This window comes from Cetorhinus maximus, chromosome 15 (genome assembly GCF_964194155.1).
Source record: "Cetorhinus maximus chromosome 15, sCetMax3.hap1.1, whole genome shotgun sequence".
Taxonomy (NCBI): Eukaryota; Metazoa; Chordata; class Chondrichthyes; order Lamniformes; family Cetorhinidae; genus Cetorhinus; species Cetorhinus maximus.
This window is the reverse complement of record NC_135893.1, coordinates 57,647,794-57,668,838: the sequence shown is the minus strand read 5'-3', so window position 1 is coordinate 57,668,838 and position 21,045 is coordinate 57,647,794. Positions and strand designations below refer to the sequence as shown.

At 46.9% G+C, this 21,045-nt stretch overlaps 1 protein-coding gene across 1 annotated transcript; it reads right to left on the bottom strand.

Moving 5' to 3' along the window:
* Nucleotides 1-7,548: 7,548 nt before the first annotated feature.
* LOC144691216 (epithelial sodium channel subunit gamma-like) lies at nt 7,549-20,523 on the bottom strand. The gene is made up of 12 exons (XM_078559270.1): nt 20,204-20,523; nt 18,811-19,123; nt 18,055-18,254; nt 17,062-17,165; nt 15,293-15,456; nt 13,121-13,219; nt 12,907-13,024; nt 12,326-12,404; nt 11,873-11,930; nt 9,813-9,874; nt 9,151-9,226; nt 7,549-8,184 (listed from the first exon to the last, which is right to left on the bottom strand). Exons 1-12 carry the CDS (start codon nt 20,521-20,523, stop codon nt 7,822-7,824), a joined length of 1,956 nt encoding a protein of 651 aa, XP_078415396.1. The 3' UTR covers nt 7,549-7,821.
* Nucleotides 20,524-21,045: the final 522 nt, after the last annotated feature.

Genomic DNA, 21,045 nt, shown 5'->3' with positions numbered 1-21,045 from the left:
TTTGAAAGTTCTGACAATGAGGCATTCTGCCAAATGACTTTGACAGTCTGCTCAGGGAACCATCCGACAGGGTTGACAATTTCTTTTTCCTGCAGGGCCTCAAGGATGTACTTGCTGACCAATGCCTGATGGACTTGTGGTCAAAGGTGTTTTTCTGCATAAAGATTGGTTTATGGGTGGTTTCTCCCCTTTCTCGCCCGTTTTTTCCATCATCTCCCGCTCCCACCCCAATAGCACTGGCTCTTTCTGGGGCACAGATCCACAGGCACAAAATACATTCTGGAAATAGTAGGGAAGCAAGAGATTCATGGGAATGAAGAACTTTAAAAATATATTATTGGTAAAGAAGCAGAACTGGAAAAATCAATTAGACCAGAAGCTGACAAATCCCTTGGGCCTGATGGCCTGCAACCTAGGATTTTAAAAGAGAGATAAAGAGCCACAGAGATAGTCGGTGCCTTGAGTTTGTTCTCCCAGAATTCCCTAGATTCTGGAACAGTCCCCTGGGTTGGAAGGTGGCAAACAGGTGCCACACAAAATACTAAATAGCGTTCATGGGTTTGTGGTCAAAACATTATTATGGATGGAGGATTGGTTATCAGAGAGAAAGCAGAGTGTAGGGATGAAAGGGTTATTTTCAGGGTGGCAGGCTGTAACCAGCAGGGTAATGCAGGAATCAGTGCTTGGATCTATATCAATGACTTAGATGAGGAAACCAAATGCAATATATCCAAGATTGCTGATGATATAAAGGTAGGTGGAAAAATAAGCTGCGAGGAGGGTGCAAATGGATGTAGATAGGCTAAGTGAATGGGAAAGAATATGGCAGATGGAATATAATGGACTGAATTTAATGGTTGCGCTGGTGACCCCTTCCACCGGCAGGAGAACCAGTGTGAATCCCACCATGGCCATTTCTGGGAATCCTGATGGGATTAGATTCCAATCAGGCACTTATCTGTCTACGGGCTTCCTGGGGTTTTCAGGATGAGGATCCTGCCTCCAAAAGCTGCCGGCCAATCATGGACTGCCAGCTCTTCAGACCCAGCAGCGCCACTGGGAGTGGTGGCCAATGGTGGGACTGCAAGAGACCCAGGATGAGGAGCAGCCATGGAGGCCCGGAGTGCAGGTAAGTGGTGCCGCCTTGCTGGAGCCAGTCAGGCAAGCCCCAGTGATGGGGTGGTGCCGGGGGTTTGGTGGAGAGCAGGGGCTTCTTCTTGTGGTGGTGGCGACCTCTGTGGGGCATGAGGGTGTTCAATATGGCAGGGAATCCTGCCCACCAGCCAGGCTGCCAGGCTCACTGCATTGGGTAAGTGCCCCCTGCTGCTGGTAGAATACCAGCAAGGACTGGATGAGACCTTTAAGTGGCCCCTAATTGACCTAAGGGCAGGAAGGCCGACCTTGACCTTCCGTGCCCCTTATTTAATCAGATGCCAGGAAGACAACTGACTCTCCACCCTGCTCCTTCTGATTATACAGCTCCTGGTCCAGTAATGGCTCAATTTAAAATTCTCATCCCTATTTTCAAATGCCTTTATGGCCACGCCCATCTCTGAATCTGTAACCTCCTCCAGACCTACAATCCTCTGAGATTTCTGTGTCCTCCAATTTTGGCTTCCCGATTTTGATGGCTCATCAATGGTTGCTGTGTTTCAGCATCCTAGACCCTAATCTTTGGAATTCCTTCCTTAAACCTTTCCACATCCCTACTTCTGTTGGCTTCTTGATGACACCGCTTAAAACCTACCTCATTGGCCAAGGTTTATGTAATCTGCCTTGATATCTCCTTATGTGACTCGGTGTTAAATTTTGTTTGATAACTCTGCTGTGAACTGACTTGTGACATTTTCATACATTAAAGTGTTAGATATAAAGTGCAAATAGTTGTTGAAGTAAAATACTGGAGATGCTGGGAATCTGAAATAAAAACAGAAACTGCTGGAAATACTCAGCGGGTCAGACAGCATGTATGGATAGAGAAATAGAGTTAATGGGCTGTAACTTCCAACTGAGTGGCAATTGAGTTGAACTGCAGCACTGCTTGAAAGTTCTTATCTTAATATCCAGGTGATCCTATCTTGCCCCACCTTCCAACTCAGGCCAGGCGAGATCCAGGCAGTGCACTGTGCTCCTGAGGCCTAGCATCACGGTCTGTAGAGTCAAAGGGAAGTAAGCCATGTCCCCTTCTGGCACTAGCTGTCATAAACCAGATAAGAGTAAAACAAAACAAAAACAGAATTACCTGGAAAAACTCAGCAGGTTTGGCAGCATCGGTGGAGAAGAAAAGAGTTGACGTTTCGAGTCCTCACGACCCTTCAACAGAACTGAGTATAGTTAGGAGAGGGGTGAAATATAAGCTGGTTTAAGGTAGGGGGGGGCGCAGAGAGAAGTTGAGGGTGGGGTGGTTATAGGGACAAGCAAGCAGTGATAGGAGCAGATAATCAAAAGATGTCACAGATAAAGGAACAAAGAGGTGTTGAAGGTGGTGATATTATCTAAGAGAATGTGCTAATTAAGAATGGATGGCAGGACACTCAAGGTACAGCTCTAGTGGGGGTGGGGTGGAAAGACTGACAGGGCATTACAGGTATAGATTTAAAAATAATGGAAATAGATGGGAAAAGAAAAATCTATATAAATTATTGGAAAAAACAAAAGGGAGGGGGAAGAAACGGAAACGGGGTGGGGATGGAGGAGGGAGTTCAAGATCTAAAGTTGTTGAATTCAATATTCAGTCCAGAAGGCTGTAAAGTGCCTAGTCGGAAGATGAGGTGCTGTTCCTCCAGTTTGCGTTGGGCTTCACTGGAACAATGCAGCAAGCCAAGGACAGACATGTGGGCAAGAGAGCAGGTGGAGTGTTAAAATGGCAAGCGACAGGGAGGTTTGGGTCTTTCTTGCGGACAAAAAGTTCAGCCAGATTTAAAAGTTTTTGACAAGGTAAGTGGGTAGGATTGGGGGGTGGGGAACGAGTTGGGTCAGGTCGGGCTGGGGTGAGGGGCAGGTCAGGACGTGCCTCCGGTCTTGGGGGAGAGGGGGGTCAGGCCTCGGGTGGGGGGGGGGGGGCGGGGGGGGGGTGTCTGGTCAGGATGGGTGTCAGGTCAGGTTGGCTTCAGGGAGATTGGGGCGGGGGGGGGAGTTCTTGTTGGGCCTTGGGGGTGGGGTTGTTGGGTTGGACCTTGGGGGAGGGTCAGGCCTGGGGGTTGGATCATCAGGCTGGGCCCTATGGAGTGAGGGTGTCAGGTTGGGCCTCAGTGGAAGGGGGGGGTTCTGGTCAGGCCTGGGGGGCGGGGTGTTGGGCTAGGCTTCAGGGAGAGGTTGTTGGGTCGAGCCTGGGGTGGGGGCAGGGCTGTCAGGTCGGGCATAGAAGGGTCAGCGAGGTTGGGTTGGGCCTTGGGAGGGGTCGGGTCAGGCCTTGGGGAGGAGTCATCGGGTGGGGCCTGGAGAGGTGTCAGGTTGGGTTGGGCCTGTAGAGTGGGTCTTGTTGGTTCGAGCCTTGGGGGACCGGGGAGGGTTGGGTCTCTGGAGGGTACGGGTCGGGCCTTTGGGAGGGTGGGGGTGAGAGTTGGGCCTGCAGGGGAAGGAGAAGGAAAGCATCCGTGTGGGGGTTGGGGGGTGGGGGGAATCCCGTGGGCTGGGCAGTTCCTGTCAGGGGTAGTGTAGTCCGTTGAAGATGGAGGGGTTTTCCTGCAGGCTGGGGTAGTCTGGTGGGGGGAAATCCCCTGGGGGGTTGGGGGTGGGGGAGTCCTGTGGGGTTGGGTGGTGTAGTTGGGGGGGGTGGGATAGACATCTGGGGTGAGTTGGCGAATAGTCGGGGGATGGGGGGGGCCAGTCCCCTGGGGGCCAATGGTGTTGGGGGAGTCCTATCGGGGGCCAATGTGGGCCTGTGCAATAGTTACCCTGAAGTTAGAAGAGATTTAAATTCTTGTAACTTTTCTTGGGTAACTATTGATGTAACCCAGTCGGACCATCCGAAGTTTGTGATATAAAATTACATTTTCGGGTGGTTCCCAATGCAGGGCAGTTGCACAGGGGAAGTTTGCACTTCTGGGCAACTGATGTGCAAATCTTACCTGGGAACATCCGGGGTTGTGGGGTAGGTTCCCCAGCTCACCTTTGGGGTACTCCCTGAGTTACACTGCCCTGGAGCTCGGAAGTTACGGTCATTTTTCAAGTCATGACCTTTCATCAGAAACCAAACAACATAGTTTGGATCTGACCAGGTTAGAAGACTGAACGTACTATTGCTGAAGCAATGATTTTGGTAGCAATGACACCCATCTGATAAGGAGCTGAAAGAACATGTGAAAGAACATAGAGAGAGATGATTGAGCTGGAATTTTTGGAATGTAACTGGTCGGGGTGGAGTAGAGTAAATTGCAGATTCAGACTGAGATCTGAGTTTTGTGTCCCTCAGGGGGATTTGCATTGTTCACCTTGATGGATTTCCCCAGAGGCTGTTCACAGTTTGAAACAGACTTAAGACAAAAACAAAACACTTCAGGCGATGGAAATCTGAAATAGATACAGAAAATGCTGGAAATACTCAGCAGGTCAGGCAGCATCTGTGGAGAGAGACAGCACTGGCATGAAATGTTAATTCTGTCTCTCACACAGATGCAGCCTGACCTGCTGAGCATTTCTGGCATTTGTTCATTTTAATTTCATTTACATAAGACTTTCCATATCGTCAGGACATCGCAATGTGTTTCAAAGCCATTCATTACTTTTGAAACGTGGCCACTGCTGTTTTATACAAAATGGGACAAAAAAGCTTGTGCATGACAACCTCCCATGTCCAAGAATAAGCAGATACCGTCATATATTTTGGTCGTGTTGGTTAAGGGAGGGATTTTGGTCAGATACCAGGAAAACATTCTTTGTATACAAAAGCCCTTTTAAATGAACTCTCAACTGGAGTCTTTCAATGTATCATTTAAAAAGCAGCACCTCTGACAATGTAGCACTTTCTCAGTGCTGCACTGAAACATCACTTTGGATTATTTGCTCAACTCTGGAGCAGGATTTGAATTCCTGACCTTCTGAATCAGAGGTAAGAGAGGGACCCGCTGACCTAAGCTTGCTTAGACCCAATTCCAGAAGCCCAAACATCTACGAATCAGCTGCCTTAACACAATTTGTGGACCCAAGAACTGGATCTATGATCCCAGCTGGATTTGACACATGCAAGCTGGCTTGTGTTTTCCATTCCTAGAATCCAAATTAAACAGGTAGCCATACCTTTAAAAGATTCCAGAGAGTTTGCCTTCACTCCAAAAAGAATGTGCATTTCCGTAGCACCTCTCACAACCTCAGGACATCCCAAAGCGCTTTACAGCAAATTAAGTACTTTTTGAAGTGTAGTCATTGTTGCAATATAGGAAACATGACAGCAAATTTGTGCACAGCGGTATCCCAAAACAGCAGTGATAAGTGACCAGATAATGTTTTCAGTGATGTTGGTTGGTGGATAAAATGTTGGCCAACACACTGGTGAGAACTCCCATTCACCTCTCTGATATAGCACTGTGGAGTACTAAAGAAGTGGATTCATTGTGAGGGCATCTCTGACAGAAGACTTGGGTGAGGAGTCCCCAAGCGATGGAGTGTGGGGTAGGGTGTCCCCAATGGGCCGAGTGCAGGACAGGGTATTCCTGAGGGGCAGAGTGTGGGTCAGAGCATCCCAGATGGGCAGAGTGTGGGTTGGGGTGTCCCCAAGGGTCAGAGTGCGGGGCGGGGTGTCCCCGAGGGTCAGAGTGCGGGGCAGGGTGTCCCCAAGGGTCAGAGTGCAGGGCGGGGTGACCCCGAGGGGCAGAATGTGAGGTGGTGTGTCCCTGAGGGGCAGAGTGGTGGGGTGTTCCCAAGGGGCAGAGTGTTGGACAAAGAGAGCTTGAGTAGAGTATGGGGCAGGGTGTCCATGAGGGGTAGAGTGTGGGTCTGGGAGTCTCCAAGGATAGAGTGTGGACCGGGGGCTTATTGAGGGGTAGTGCGTGGTGAGGAGGAGTCTCTGAGGGGTAGAATGTGGAGTAGGGGAATATTGAAGGGTAGTGTGGAGTGGTCTCCGAGGGGTAGAGTGGGGGAATATTGAGGGGTAGAGTGTGGGGAGTAGGAGTCTCTGAGGGGTAAAGTGTGGGGTGGGGGAATTATGAAGGGTAGAGTGTGGGGTGGGGGGTCTCTGAGGGGTAGAGTGTGGGGTGGGGGGAGTTTCCGAGGGCTAGAGTGGGGGAATATTGAGGGGTAGAGTGTGGAGTGGGGGAATATTGAGGGGGTAGTGGGATGGGGGAATATTGAGGGGTAGAGTGTGGTGTGGGGGAGTCTCCGAAGCGTAGAGTGTGGGGTGAGTGAGTCTCCGAGGGGTAGTGTGGGGTGGGGAGTCTCCAAGGGGTAGAGTGTGGAGTGGGGGAATATTGAAGGGTAGTGTGGAGTGGGGAATATTTAGGGGTAGAGTGTGGGCAGTAGGCATTTCTTTCCTCATTTATTACTGAAATTGATCGACCTGTCATAGTAAGCTGCTGTGCGCTGGCGCTCTGACAATTACACAAAATCATCCTCCTCAATGAACTGGGGCTGAAATCACACCTCTCCTGGCTGTGTTGTGAATGGGAACAGACCTGAAAATAGCTTTAAAAAAATTTGGTAACCTTCAGAACTGCCTGAGACTATTAGTTACTTTCAGCACATGAATTGAAGCTGAATTCTCTTTATATTATCACAGAACCTTACAGCATGGATTCGAGGCCATTTAATCCATTGTGCCAGTGCTGACTCTTTGAAAGAGCTATCCAATTAATACCACTCCACCACTCTTTCCCCATTCCAGTATACATTTTTCCCTTTCAAGTATTTCTCCAATTCTCGTTAGATCGTTACTATCAGATCTGCTTCCGTCACCCTTTCAGGCAACACGTTCCAGATCATAACTTGCTGCATGAAAAAACGTCTCCTCATCTCATCTCTGCTTCTTTTGTTAATTATCTTAAATCTCTGACCTTTGGTTTGTGTCCCTTCAGCCAATGGGAATGGTTTCTTCTTATTAGTCAAAATCCCTCAATTTTGAACACCACTATCAAATCTTGACCTTGACCTTCTCTGCTCTAAAGGGAACAATCCCAATCACGGCTGGACTATGTTTGCAGCCTGCTGGATATCCTTTGCCAGATTTTCTTAACTGATCTATTATAGGAATATACAGAATTTGTGAATGGACACTGGAGGGACAGAAGTCAGGAAGTACCTCAATGCTAAGGCACAGTACAAAACCTGCAGAAAGAATTCCTCACTCTTCTGAGTACAAAATAAAAGCTTACCCAATGTTCTAAACAAATAGTCAAACCGAGACACACACAGCATCAGGCAGCAGTAGACAGAAGCTGGAGCTGACACTGAGACACACACAGGCCATACAGTACCAGATGGGAATGAAGCATTCGTAATTTTAAATCACATTTATTTTTACAATAAAAGGTGTTAGCTACACGTTCGAAAATGATATACAATCTGTGACTTTTGTTACATGTTAGAATCAAACATGGAAGAACTTGTTTTTTACGGATTGAACTAGTTCCAGCTGGATCATCAGTAGTTTGTTAACTGGCAACAATTTGAAATAGCATGTATTACTGATTGAATCATGAAGATAAGAGGTAAGAAGACTGTCTACAGTTTCTGGACTTATGGAATCATTTGCTCTAATGATCGTGTTACACTAGCTCACCTCTCTATGCTTGCTCATCCTGCACTAGCTCATTCCCCACAACCCTCCTATATGGAATCATTTTACTGCTAAACAAAATTATATGGTCAAACACCCTTGCAATAGTGCAATCAGTGACTGCAGGGCTCCATAGTGGAAGTGTCTGGGATGAAACTGTTGCGTATCCGCAAGGTTTCGTAAGTGGGGGGAAGTGTGTCTTGGACAGGGGGACGAGGTAGCTGGAGGGCAGAGTTGAAAGTTGGTGGGTCTTCATCACTGATGTAGAAAGGAGCTCCATGAGTTGCGTTGCTGATGGTTGGTGGCAGCTCCTCCTGTTCCTTCTGCCACCACTTGCGGACTGTTTGCACACCCTTCCGCATGATTATCAAGAACATATCAAAAAAGAACACTTCGACAATCTCAATGATGCAAACTATAGAACAGCTCATCCACAGACCCAGCTGGCCTCCAAAGTTCGAGAGTAAGGTGACAACCTGGAATGAGAGGTGGAGTATTAGAATGGCTGCAGAGTCATTGACTGTGGCCTGGACCCCTGAATTGTGGGAGGTGGGGGGGGAGGGTGGAGTGGAAGGTGCAGATTGACATGAGGTGTAGACACTGATCAGGACATTGTGCTGGTATCATTTCTTTTTATTCTTTCACGGGTTGTGGGCATTGCTGGCTAGGCGAGCATTTGTTGCTCATTCTGAATTACCCTTGAGAAGGTGGTGGTGAGCCGCCTTCTCGAACTGCTGCAGTCCATGTAGTGTAGGTAGACCCAGAGTGCTGTTAGGAAGGGAGTTCCAGGATTTTGACCCAGCGATAGTGTAGGAATGGAAATATAGTTCCAAGGCAGGCTGGTATGTGGTTTGGAGGGGGACTTGCAGGTGGTGATGCTCCCATGCATCTGCTGCCGTTGTCCTTTTAGGCGCAGAGGTCATGGGTTTGGAAGGTGCTGTCAGAGGAGCTTTGGCACAGTGCAGCAGTGTATCTTGTAGATGATACACACTGCTGCTACTGTGCGTCGGTGGTGGAGGGAGTTAATGTTTATGATGGTGGATGGGATGCCAATCAAGTGGACTGCTTTGTCCTGGATGGTGTCGAGCTTCTTGAGTGTTTTTGGAGCTGCATTCATCCAGGCAAATGGAGAATATTCCATTAGACTCCTGACTTGTGGCTTGTAGAGGCTTTGGGGTGTCAAGAAGTGAGTTACTTGCCTCAAAATACTCTTGTAGCCACAGTATTTATATGGCTGGTCCAGTTCAGTTTCTGGTCAATGGCAACCCCCAGGATGTTGATAGTTGGGGATTCAGTGATGGCAATGCCACTGAATGTCATGGGGAGATGGTTAGATTTTTTTCTTGTTGGAGATGGTCATTGCCTTGCTCTGTTTGGCTCAAGCACTCACAATAAGCTTTATGGGCCATCTGGGAGTTTAATGAGTATAACTGAATACTTACATTATTTGCGGCTGTTTCAGAGATGTTCCTCTGATTGAGATCTTTGTAGAAGATGCCCAGATTGGCTAACTCATTCCTGTTAAGTGGAAATAAGACCATGATGTCTCAGTACAGTCTGTGCACTCTGTTATATACACACCTGTTAGACACAGACATAAAGCATAGAATAAGCTAACCCCCTGGCCCTTATCCCATCGTATGGAATTCCAGTGAAAGAAGAAGATTTCCATTTAGATAGCACCTTTCACAACTTCAGGACGTCCCAAAGTGTTTAAAGCCAATTAAGTACTTTTTGAAGTGTAGTCATTGTTTATGAAATCCCTTCCTATTCACTCCACTGTACAGAATCTCAATGGACCAAACCCATTCCTAGTCACTCCCATTGTACAGAATGCCAATGGACCAACCTCCTTCCCATCTGTTTTTTTGAATGTCTGATGTTGGTAAGTGGTGTTGCACACCCCAATCCCTTCCATATTGTGCGCATGTGTGCTGATCCTATGACAGTTGAACTGCTCAATGCAACTTACTGTTCAGGCTTGTGGATAAAGGATGTCACTTAAGGTGAGGAACAAGAGGATTCTAGCCGAGTGGAAGCCATCCTGTACAGTGTGAGGCAGCACCCTCAGGAAATTAGGACAAGTTAATAAATTAGAGCTTACTTTCTCAATGTTCTGTTTCCATGGAGCCCTTTTTCCCAGCTCAGAAGATGAAGAATCCACTCCTAGGAAGGACAATGGAGTGAGATAATTTCATCACATTCAGCCATAGTCAGAATAGGAATAGTTTATAGTACATCCATCTGCTTCTCTCTCCTCCCTTTCACCATGTTCGATATACTTTTACCACTGAGTCAATCTAACTCCTTTAGAAACCTTCCACATGCTCTGTTCCACCCTCCCAGAAATAAGTTACACAAGCTCACCAGTACAGGGTGTGTCAGCTGTGATTCAGTTGGTCATATTCTCACCTCTAAGTCAGAATATTGTGGGTCCAAGTCTCACTTCAGAGCCTGGAGCATCAAGATCTGGACTGATTTCCCAGGACAGTACTGAGGGAGTGCTACACTGTTAAATGTGCTGCCTTTAGGAAGAGATATTAAACTGAGGCCTATCTGCTTGCTAAGAGGTGGTGGTGTAGTGATAATGTCACTGGACTAGTACTCTGGGGGGCATGGGTTCAAATCCCACCAAAGCAGCTGGTGCAATTTAAATTCGATTAACAAAATCTGGAATTGAAAGCTAACCTTAGCAATGGTGACCATGAAACTATCATTGATTGTCATAAAAATCCATATATTTCACTAATGTCCTGCCATCCTTACCTGGTCTGGCCAACATGTGACTCCAGATCCACAGTAAAATGGTTAACTCTTAACTGCCCTTTGAAATGGTCCAGCAAGCCTTTTAGTTCAAGGGCAATTAGGGATGGGCAACACATGTTGGTCTTGTCAGTGATGCTCACATCCCATGAAAGAATAAACTTCAAAAATTGATATAAAATATTCTATTTTGAAGAAGAGCATGGAGTTACCCCAAGTACTGTCCTGGGAAATCAATCCAGATTTCGGTGCTCCAGTTTCTGAAGTGAGACTTGGACCCACAACATTTTGACTTTGAGGCGAGAATACTACCAGCTGGCCCTTGTTTATCCTTCAATCAACATCACAATAAATAGATTATCTGGTCATTTATCATATTACTGTTTGTGGGAATTTGCTGTGAGCAAATTGGCTGCCATGTTTCCTCTATTGCAATAGTGACCACACTTCAAAAATACTTCATTGGCTGTAAAGCACTTTGGGATGTTGTGAGGTCATGAAAGGCACTATATAAATGCAAATCTGTATTTCTTTTCAGACTGCATGGGTATGTGAATGTTTGTTTGTGTCAATGGGTTTGTGTGTATCTCAGTTGTTGATCTGCATGTGTGTCTGGCTAAGTGGGAATGAGTGGGCATGCGAGTTGGTGTGAATGTGTCTTTACTTGTGAGTATCCATGGGTGTGACTGGGTTTGTGACTGAGTGAGTTGTGGTAGCCTAGGCAACTGCAAGGAACCCATTTGGTGCTGGAAGGGTTAATGGAGAAGTTGAATTGTATGCCTAGGCCTAAGAGAAAAATACTCCAACCTTGAGAAACAATACCATCTTGTCTGACCACAGTTGTAGGATGAGCCCTGGGACATTCCATTTTGTTCTTTCCCAGGCCGAATGTAATCAGGGTTGTGATAAGCAACTGCGTAACCAAAACATCTGTTGTGAGGGAAATGGAAATTTACTGGAACATGGATTGGTCAGTTAACTTATGCAAATAAGTAGATAGGTTTGTGCAAAATTTACTGATTGGCTGTAAAAATGCTTTTAACAAGTCTGCGTGTATTCTGCTATGAGACTGTACAGTAGCTCTCATTGTGCTGTCTCCCTTGTGCACAAATAATAAATGGGGTTTCTACGTACGACATGATGCCGAGGTGTGATTAATCTCTGACAAGTAAGGGTGTGAGAGTGGGTGTGTGAGAGAGAGTGTATGTGAGTGTGGATAATTAATTGAATGTGTGTATGTTGTGTTTCAGTGTGAAGCATGCATGTAGGTGTCTGTTCACAATATTTGACTCCCCAACAATGTTCCCTTTTAAACTAATTTCTCATTTGACACAGTCTGATGATAAATAAATGATCCATTTGCTAGAGACAGGATACATTTCCGCATCTGATGCTGCTCACCTCAGATGGTGATGAAGGCCACTGAGCTACACTGATGGTCATTGTCCACTCCTTGGAACTGCGGAAAGATCACACAGTGCATTATTAGCAAGCTGAGTCACTTAGGTAAATAGAAAGATAGGATCATTGAAATAGGGCACTGGCTCTACAGGGCCAGCATTGAACCAGACAATGGCCCAATATAGCAGCAACGTCGAACTGGACCCAGCCCAGTCCAGGAACAGCACTGAACTGGATAATGATTCTACAGAGAACATTCTTACTGTATTTGTTCAGGTGGTCTGACAATCTGAAGGTAGGGAAGGAAATACCTTTCTCAGTAATGAGTGCTGAGAGGGTGTGCGGTTGTAAATGCCATGGGGAATATTTGCAATTCTGCATCTTTGGTGCGTCTCTCCAGAATTGTCTCAGAGTTGGGAAAGGATTGTCAAGTTTTGGGTCTTGGGAACTTACTGACAGGCAGGTCGACAAGTCTTCTGGCAAACCAACTGCTCCTGAATAAACTGGTTGTGCAGTCTGTAATAGCAGGAAACTGCAGGGAAAAAAGCAGCTTCTTAAACAATCACATGTAACACAATAATCTCACTTGATATAAACACAGAATTAAATCTATATGCTTTCAGATTCTCATCATTCCTGTGTGAAAGAGTGCTTCCTGATTTCAGTTCTGAGTGGGCGAGCTCTAATTTTAAGATTACTAATCCTTGTCCTGGACTCTGCCCACCGGCCATCCACCCCCTCACCACAGGAAGTAGCTTCTCCTATCAAATTGTCTAGTCCTTTTAAACACGTCTATCAGCTCTTTCCCTCAACCTTCTGCTCAACATTCCTTCCCTAACCATCACCATCAAAAGAGATTTACTGGAAATTCAAATTGTTGCAGTTTTTGAGATCTTGCTGTGCATAAAGTGGCCACTGTATCGAACTACATAACAGGTCAAATTGTTTCAAAGTGATTCGTTACGTGATGATCTTTGGATGTGATAGAATTCTACACAACTGCAGGTATCTACAGGGAGAAAGTGTGAACTTACTCCATCCTGGGTACTTTATGTAGTCGCAGTATTCTGCTCCCGGTGGCAATGGCTTCTCATAGTGAGCGCAGCCACAGCTATGGACCATCTCCATCTGAAAGCATGAGTGCAGACACATCTATATGGAAAACAGAAAATCAGCCATTTAAGACTGCCACCTCTATCCTCAGCCCTTAGATCTGTTTTGTCGGCTGCAAGTGAGTCGAAGCCTTACCTGCAATGAGTAGGTCTTGTTATAGAGGTTTGTCACAGGCACATCAGCTCCGTCCACTGTACAATCACTGTATGGGCTGCTCAACCTCTTCAGTACAGTCTGAAACAACAGCAAAAAAAATGGGCTCTTTGGAAAGCACTGGAATTCCGAGAGTCTTCAGAAAGAGGCAAATAAATCACAGCCAACAAAATCACCTATCAGAGAAGATTGTGTACAAACAGGCAATACGTTCCTGTGCGCTATTTCGCAGGTGTTAGCCCGTTATAGAGAATTTAGCACAGGGCAGCAAGCCTTTGTACACAGACTGAAATAATCACATCATCAATCTTAGAATGGTTACAGTAAAGAAGGAGGCCATTTGCCTATGTCCATGCTGGCTGTCTGCCAGAGCAACTCAGCTAGTCCCACTCCTCCGTCTTTTGCCTGTAGCCCTGCAATTTTTTTCAGATGCTTATCCAATACCCTTTGGAGAGCTACAATTGAATCTGCTTCCATCACAGTCTCCAGCAAATATTAACTACTCATGTGTGAAAAAGCTTTTCCTCATGTTACTACTGGTTCTTTTATCCTCTGGTTCTTGACCTTTCCACCAATAGGAACAGTTTGTCCCTGTCTACTGTACCGAGACACCTCATGACTTTGGACACCTCTATTGAATCTCCTCTCAACCTTCTCTACTCTAATGACAACAGCTCCAGTTTTTCCAGCTGATCCTTGTAACTAAAGTCCTTCACTCCTGGCACCCTCTTTAATGCCTATACGTCGTTCCTGAAGTGCAATGTCCAGAATTGAACACAATACTCCAGTCGAGGCCAAAACATTTTTATTCCCAAGTTTCACCATGGCTTTCTTTCATTTGTACACTATGTCTCTATTTATATAGCCCAGGATTCCTTATGCCTTTTAACCTCCTTCTCAACCTGCCTTGCCACCTTCAATGATTTTGTGCTGATATACCTCCAGGTCCCTCTACTCCAGAACCCCCTTTAAAATCATATCCTTTATTTTATATTGCTTCTCCTTGTTCTTCTTACCAAAATGTATCGCTTCACACTTCTCTGCATTAAATTTCATTTGCCATGTGTCCGCTCATTCCACCAGCCTGTCTATGTTCCATTGAAGTCTGTTACTATCCTCACAATTCAAGACACTTCCAAGTTTTGTTTCATCTGAAAAATTTGTAATTGTACCCTGCACTCAAGCCTAGGTCATTAATATACACAAAAAGAAACAGTGGTCCTAATACCGACCCTTGGGGAACCCCACTATATACCTGCCTCCAGTCCAAAAACCAAATCTTCATCACTACTCTTAGCTTCTTGTCACTCAGCCAACTTCATACTGTGCTGTCTCTGTCCCTTTTATTCCATGGGCTTTAACTTTACTGACAAGCCTGATTTGTAGTACTTTATTAATTGCCTTTTGGAAGTCCACATATACCACATCAACCTTATCAACTATCTGTTACCTCATCAAAAATTCATTCTTAGTTAAACACAATTTGCCCTTAAATATATCTCTTAACCTCACCAACATCTCTTCCTCATCTCATCCCTCAACCTCTCTCTCTTTCTCTCTCCAAAAAGATGTTAAATTACCCCCTGAGTCCATGTATACTGGCTGCGTTTCTACATTATATTCTGGAAAGCTAGTTGGTGAAGGATAGTACTGGAGCCAATCTTTACTCAGGCTTAAATTTATTTACAGAGTAAAACATTACAAGCATACATCTCCTACCTCAACCACCCCAGTTTCAATAAATGTCTCTTATTACCCCTTTTAAAGTTGTGCCCAAGTGAGACCCTAGTTATTGCTCACTACTTGCATACAATTAAGCACAATTAATATACAATTAACATTCTATGGAAATTCCATTATTTCTTGAGTGATAAAGTCCTCCCTGCCTCACTCCCACTCTTATTCCTAATGAACAACATTTTAAAATCACATCACCACAGTTTTTGTCCATTCCATTAAGAATCTTTGATTAGGTAACCTCAAAGTCAAACAAAAAGAGCCCTGACATTTGTAGTTAGTTCCAAGCCGAGATTGTGGAGCTCTGAAAGGTTTGATATGGCATCTGTTGATCTGGGATTATTAGCTCATGCATGCATGATGTTTAATTCCCCCTCCCCCAAACCTGGTGAACGAGGTTCCTGTTGGGTGGTTTACCATGTCAAGGCCCATGGCTGTCTCAGTTGCTGTCTGTATCTCAATCCCCATGTCTTCAACAAAGGGCTGTTCATTCTGATCGTGAATGACGATTTTCGCTCCCATTGAGGTGAACAGATATGGACTATACTCGTTCTCATCCAGGTGTAGAGTCACCTTCAGGCCTGAGAGAGAAAATAAAGAAAGTCTTGCATTTATACAGTGCCTTTCATGACTTCAGGACATCCCAATGTGCATTACAATCAATAAACTGTCATTACTGTTGTAATGTAGGAAACGCAGCAGCTAATATGCGTTCAGCAAGCCACCACAAACAGCAATGTGAAAATGGCCAGATAATTTGCTTTAATGATGTTGATTGAGGGATAAATATTGGCCAAGATAATAATAAGAACTTTATTGCTCCTCTTTGATTAGTGTCATGGGGTCTTGACTATCTACCTGAGGGGGCAGATAGCAGCTTTGTTTATTGTCTCATTGAAAGACAGCACTCCCTCAGTGCTGCTCTGGAGTGCCAGTCTGGATTATGTGCTCAAATCTCAGGAGGGGGTGGGGTTTGAACCCGTGACCTTCTGACTCTGAAGCGAGAGATACTTAATGAGCCATGGCTGACACTGGCCATTGATTGTTAATACTCCTGTGTGATGCAAGTTTTTCTCATTTTTCCCTCACCAACCCCTTGTCTTTCTCCCATTCTTTCCTGAAAGCGATTGGTAATTAGAGGATAAAAACACTTTAAGAACAAAGGGAGAGATTGAATAAACTTTCTTAGGCAGAGGATTGCTAGAATATGGAAAGTCCAACCGAGGAAGCAGAATATATAGCAACTTTCAAAAACAAAGTGGATAAATACTTGAAAAAGAAACATTTAACAGGATCTGGGGAAAAGAGTTGATCTAAGCTCTTTCAAAGAGCCTTCCATCACAAACACAATGGGCTGAATGACCACCTTCTGTGCTGTTCGATTGAGTAATTTTAGTTGTTGCTGAGTGCACTCATGCATGTATCTGACAGTGTTTGGTGTCAAATTGAAAACAGTGGATTAGAGGACAATGGGTAGGAGCGAGTAACACCTTGAGATGGTTATCAGTCAGAGTTTAAGATGGTTATCAGAGTTTATGATGGATATCGGTCACAGTTTATGTGCAAGAAGAAGTCTATCATGAAGGTCATCTACTTTGTGGTAATTATAGCAAAACTTAAGAGAAGAATTGAAACTGCAGGAGGAGAAGAGGCAGAAATAAGGCTGGAATACATGCAGTAAGAGATTTTGGATGGTTTCCCAATGACTCAGTAAATTAATCCAGTCAGTAACTGAGCTTTACAAGCTTCAGAGGACCCAGAACTGAACCCTCTGTTCTGTGCTACTACCTGATAACTAACTGTAACAGCTGAGGGCCAGAGTAAAGGGTAAGCTGCACCCAGGGGTGAGAGAAATGGATAGGCCACACCCTGGGACCCAAGTAAAGGGTAGGCTGCACCCAAGGGACAGAGAAATGGTTAGGCCACACCCAGGGACCCAAGTAAAGGACAGGGTGCACCTAGAGATCAGAGTAAAAGGTAGGCCACACCCAGGGCCCAGAGATCAGAGTAAAAGGGTAGGCCACATCCTAGGAGCCGAGTAAAGGGTAGGCTACGCCCAGGGGCCAGAGGATAGGGTAGGCCGCAGAGTAAAATGTTGTACAAAATCATTTCAAGTTCCATTTTCTCTTTAACTTTTGACATTGCCTCTCTGTTAGAGATAAACATTATTGCCCAGTGGGTTTTACCATTTTCATGACCGCCAGTGATGGTCCGGAGAACACTGCCATTCTCTCCGCCATTGAAGGTGAAGCAGTTTCCGTGGAGGGGATGGTGCATTAGGCTGAAGTTCCTTCAATAGGGAGAGAGAGGGATACAAACATTACTGCTCCTCCAACGCTGCAGCATTCCCTCAGCACTGTCCCTCTGACAGCGCAGCACTCCCTCAGTACTGCCCCTCTGGCAGCGCTACACTCCCTCAGTACTGACCCTCTGACAGCTCTGCACTCCCTTAGTGCTGACCCTCTGACAGTGCTGCACTCCCTCAGTGTTGACCCTCTGACAGCGCTGCACTTCCTCAGTACTGTCCCTCTGACAGCGCAGCACTCCCTCAGTACTGCCCCTCTGGCAGCGCTACACTCCCTCAGTACTGACCCTCTGACAGCTCTGCACTCCCTTAGTGCTGACCCTCTGACAGTGCTGCACTCCCTCAGTGTTGACCCTCTGACAGCGCTGCACTCCCTCAGTGCTGATCCTCTGACAGTGCAGCACTCCCTCAGTACTGGCCCTCTGACAGTGCTGCACTCCCTCAGTGCTGACCCTCTGACAGCGCTGCACTCCCTCAGTACTGCCCCTCTGACAGTGCTGCACTCCCTCAGTACTGCCCCTCTGACAGCGCTGCACTCCCTCAGTGCTGACCCTCTGACAGTGCTACATTCCCTTAGTGCTGACCCTCTGACAGCGCTGCACTCCCTCAGTGCTGACCCTCTGACAGCGCTGCACTCCCTCAGTGCTGACCCTCTGACAGCGCTGCACTCCCTCAATGCTAATCCTCTGACAGCGCTGCACTCCCTCAGTGCTGACCCTCTGACAGTGCAGCACTCCCTCACGATTGCACTGGAATGTTAGCCTGGAGATGGTCTTGATCCCATGACCTCCTGATTTAGCGGTGACAGTGCTCACCACTGAACCACAGCTAAATAATTGAAGAGACTTATTTACAGATAGCTCAGTGAATTAACCTTGAATCACATGGTAGTCCTTCAAACAGACAGCTGAATATGAGGTCATCAGCGGAGTAACCCATCTGCAGTTTGGTTTCAAGGGGCACCTGTGCCATGATATTGAGGTAGTGCAGTCGGTACCATTCCTGGATGGCAGTTATGCCTGAATTGAATGTGTAGATGGTGCAGGTGGAGTTTTCATCATTGTTTTTGTCGCACTGTCACCAGAGAGAAGGAAACAAGAGGAAATACATCACAAAAAGGAACAGCAGCAAAAAGAGCACAAGGTCAATGCCAGGCCCCTCGCTCCGGTCAGCGCCAGCCCGCTTGCTCCAGTCAGCGTCAGCCTGCTCGCTCCGGTCAGCGCCAGCCCGCTGGCTCCAGTCAGCGCCAGGCCCCTTGTTCCGGTCAGCACCAGCCCACTCTCTCTGGTCAGTGCCAGCCCGCTGGCTCCAGTCAGCGCCAGGCCCCTTGCTCCGGTCAGCGCCAGCCCTGTCACTGTGGTCAGAGCAAACCCGGTCACTGTGGTCAGAGCCAGCCCACTCACTGTGGTCATTGCCAGGACCCTCGCTTTGGTTAGTTGGGTTGCTCAATACCCACAATGCCTTCACAAAGGCATCACAGAAACTTGGGCACAAAGTCAGGACACAGTTTATCCAGAGCTTACCCTCTGGCCCCATTGTGTCTCCCCACCCTGTGCCCCTTGCTACTCCAGATTAGTTTTGAGCCCCAACGACTTTCTTTATAAGCCTGGAAGCTGGAGGTGGAACTCACCAGCTTGAAGCCGACCATTTTGGCTCGGGTCTGTGTGTTGATGCCCTCGATTGGCTTGGTTTTCACTGTCCCATTGATCCTGTACTGTCTCTTGGTGATGAGGTCAGACACAATGCTATACTCTTGGTTGACCAGCTCGATCTGCAGCAATGGAATGGTGTGGAACAGGATGTCATTTTGGCTGTTCGTGGGGATCTTGTGCAGAGCTTTCACCTGGCTGTTATTGGAACCATCCGTGAAGCGGTACAGCTCCTTGATGGCAATCAGAGTCTCCCGGTCCAGTTTCTCAAAGAGATGTCTTGTTGCATTGTATCTGTGAACAGATATGAATAAACTCAGGCTGAATAGGAATTGTTGGACCAATAAAATTTAAGATCCATCATGTTCACCTTCTACCATCCTAGTACACATGATACAATGATTATGGTGTTGTTGACTAATTATAACAATCAATCTCTATCAATTAGTCTATAACAGACCCAGACATGAGACGAGGAAAACCCCATTGGTGAAAAGCTTTAGGAACCATAGGTCAGAGGACAACTGTTACTTGCGAGCTCTGTTACACCATCACACATCAAGTCTGAAACTATTCATGCACTGTATCCCATGATATTGTTTTCTCAAAGATATTTATTTAATTTGCATTTGAATGTATCAATGCTAACCATTCCCAACATCTCCCCAGGGACTTTGTTCTATAGCTTGATCTCTAGCTCACTAATTGCTCTCATCATCTCCCCAGGAAGTATGTTAAATGAGACATTAAACTGAAGCAAAAACAAAAACAGCTGGAAAAACTCAGCAGGTCTGACAGCATCTGTGGAAAGGAAGACAGAGTTAACGTTTCGAGTCTGTATGACTCTTCATCAGAACTGCTCTTTAGCTCTGATGAAGTCATACGGACTCGAAACGTTAACTCTGTCTTCCTCTGCACAGATGCTGTCAGACCAGCTGAGTTTTTCTAGCAATTTTTGCTTTTGTTTCAGATGTCCAGCATCCGCAGTATTTTGCTTTTACATTAAACTGAGGCCCCATTTGCTCTCTCGGGTGGATGTAAAAGATCCCAAGGCACTATTTTGGAGAAGAACAGAGGAGTTCTCCCAACACCACGGCTAATATTTATCCCTCAATCAATATCACTGATTCATATTGGCTGATCATTATCTCATTGTTGCTTGCGGGAGGTTGCTGTGTGTTGCATTTCCTACATTACAACAAGTGACCACACTTGAGGTAATTCAGTGGTTATAAAACACTTCTGCATATCCTGAGGTTGTGAAAAGCGCTGTAGAAATGGGAGGTCATTTTTTTTGGACACACTCTTGGCTTCACAGGGAGAGTAGTGTTAGTGAGAGGCTGAGGTTTGGGAATTGATGGGATACTGACTGACCTGTATGGGTTCATGTTGCAGATGGTGACAGCAGGAAAGGTGATCTCCTGAAATTGAACAGTGACGGTGACTGAGGCAGTGTAGTAGGAGATGATGAGGAGGGCGCACTGCCAGAAGATGATGCCCACCGTGCTGAATGTCAGGATCACCCAGACTGCCCGGCGCAGCCGGCCTCTCGATACCACAATCCTACGGCAGCCATGGGTGTTGGTGTGGTAGCAGTACCATCGCAGCAACTCGGAGGCGCTTGCTGCTTGTGGTCCAGTCACCGGCAGCTTCTCTTTGATCTTCTCCTTCAGTCGCTTTGTTCCTGAATCCATTGGATCTCTGCAGCTGGACCTTGTCACAGGAGAAGATTTCACAGTAAACTCTACCAGTCTCCATGCCCCCTCCTCTTCCTTTCTCCACCTCCCTTCCTCCACCCACTTCCCTCTCCCCCACTCTCTTCCCCCTCTCCCTCCCTCCCACTCCCATCCCTCCCCCTCCCCCTCCTCTCCCCCTCCCCCTCCCCCTCCTCTCCCCCTCCTCCCCCCTCCCCCTCCCCCCTCCCCTCCTCTCCCCCTCCCCTCCTCTCCCCCTCCCCTCCTCTCCCCCTCCACCCCTCCCCTCCCCCTCCACCCCTCCACCCCTCCACCCCTCCTCTCCCCCTCCACCCCTCCCCCTCCACCCCTCCCCTCCACCCCTCCCCTCCACCCCTCCCCTCCTCCCCGCCCCTCCCCCCCTCCCCTCCTCCCCGCCCCTCCCCCCCTCCCCTCCTCCCCGCCCCTCCCCTCCCCTCCACCCCTCCCCTCCGCCCCTCCCCTCCACCCCTCCCCTCCACCCCTCCCCTCCGCCCCTCCCCT

Excerpts from the sequence above, each read along its gene's own strand:
- LOC144691216 (XM_078559270.1), bottom strand. The coding sequence starts at position 20,523 with ATGGATTCAGGAACAAAGCGACTGAAGGAGAAGATCAAAGAGAAGCTG. Across the intron at positions 13,220-15,292 it reads CAGCCATGGGCCTTGACATG|ACTGTACTGAAGAGGTTGAG; the intron begins GTAAACCACCCA and ends CTGTTGTTTCAG. Across the intron at positions 8,185-9,150 it reads CTGAAACAGCCGCAAATAAT|GTTGTCACCTTACTCTCGAA; the intron begins GTAAGTATTCAG and ends CTCTCATTCCAG.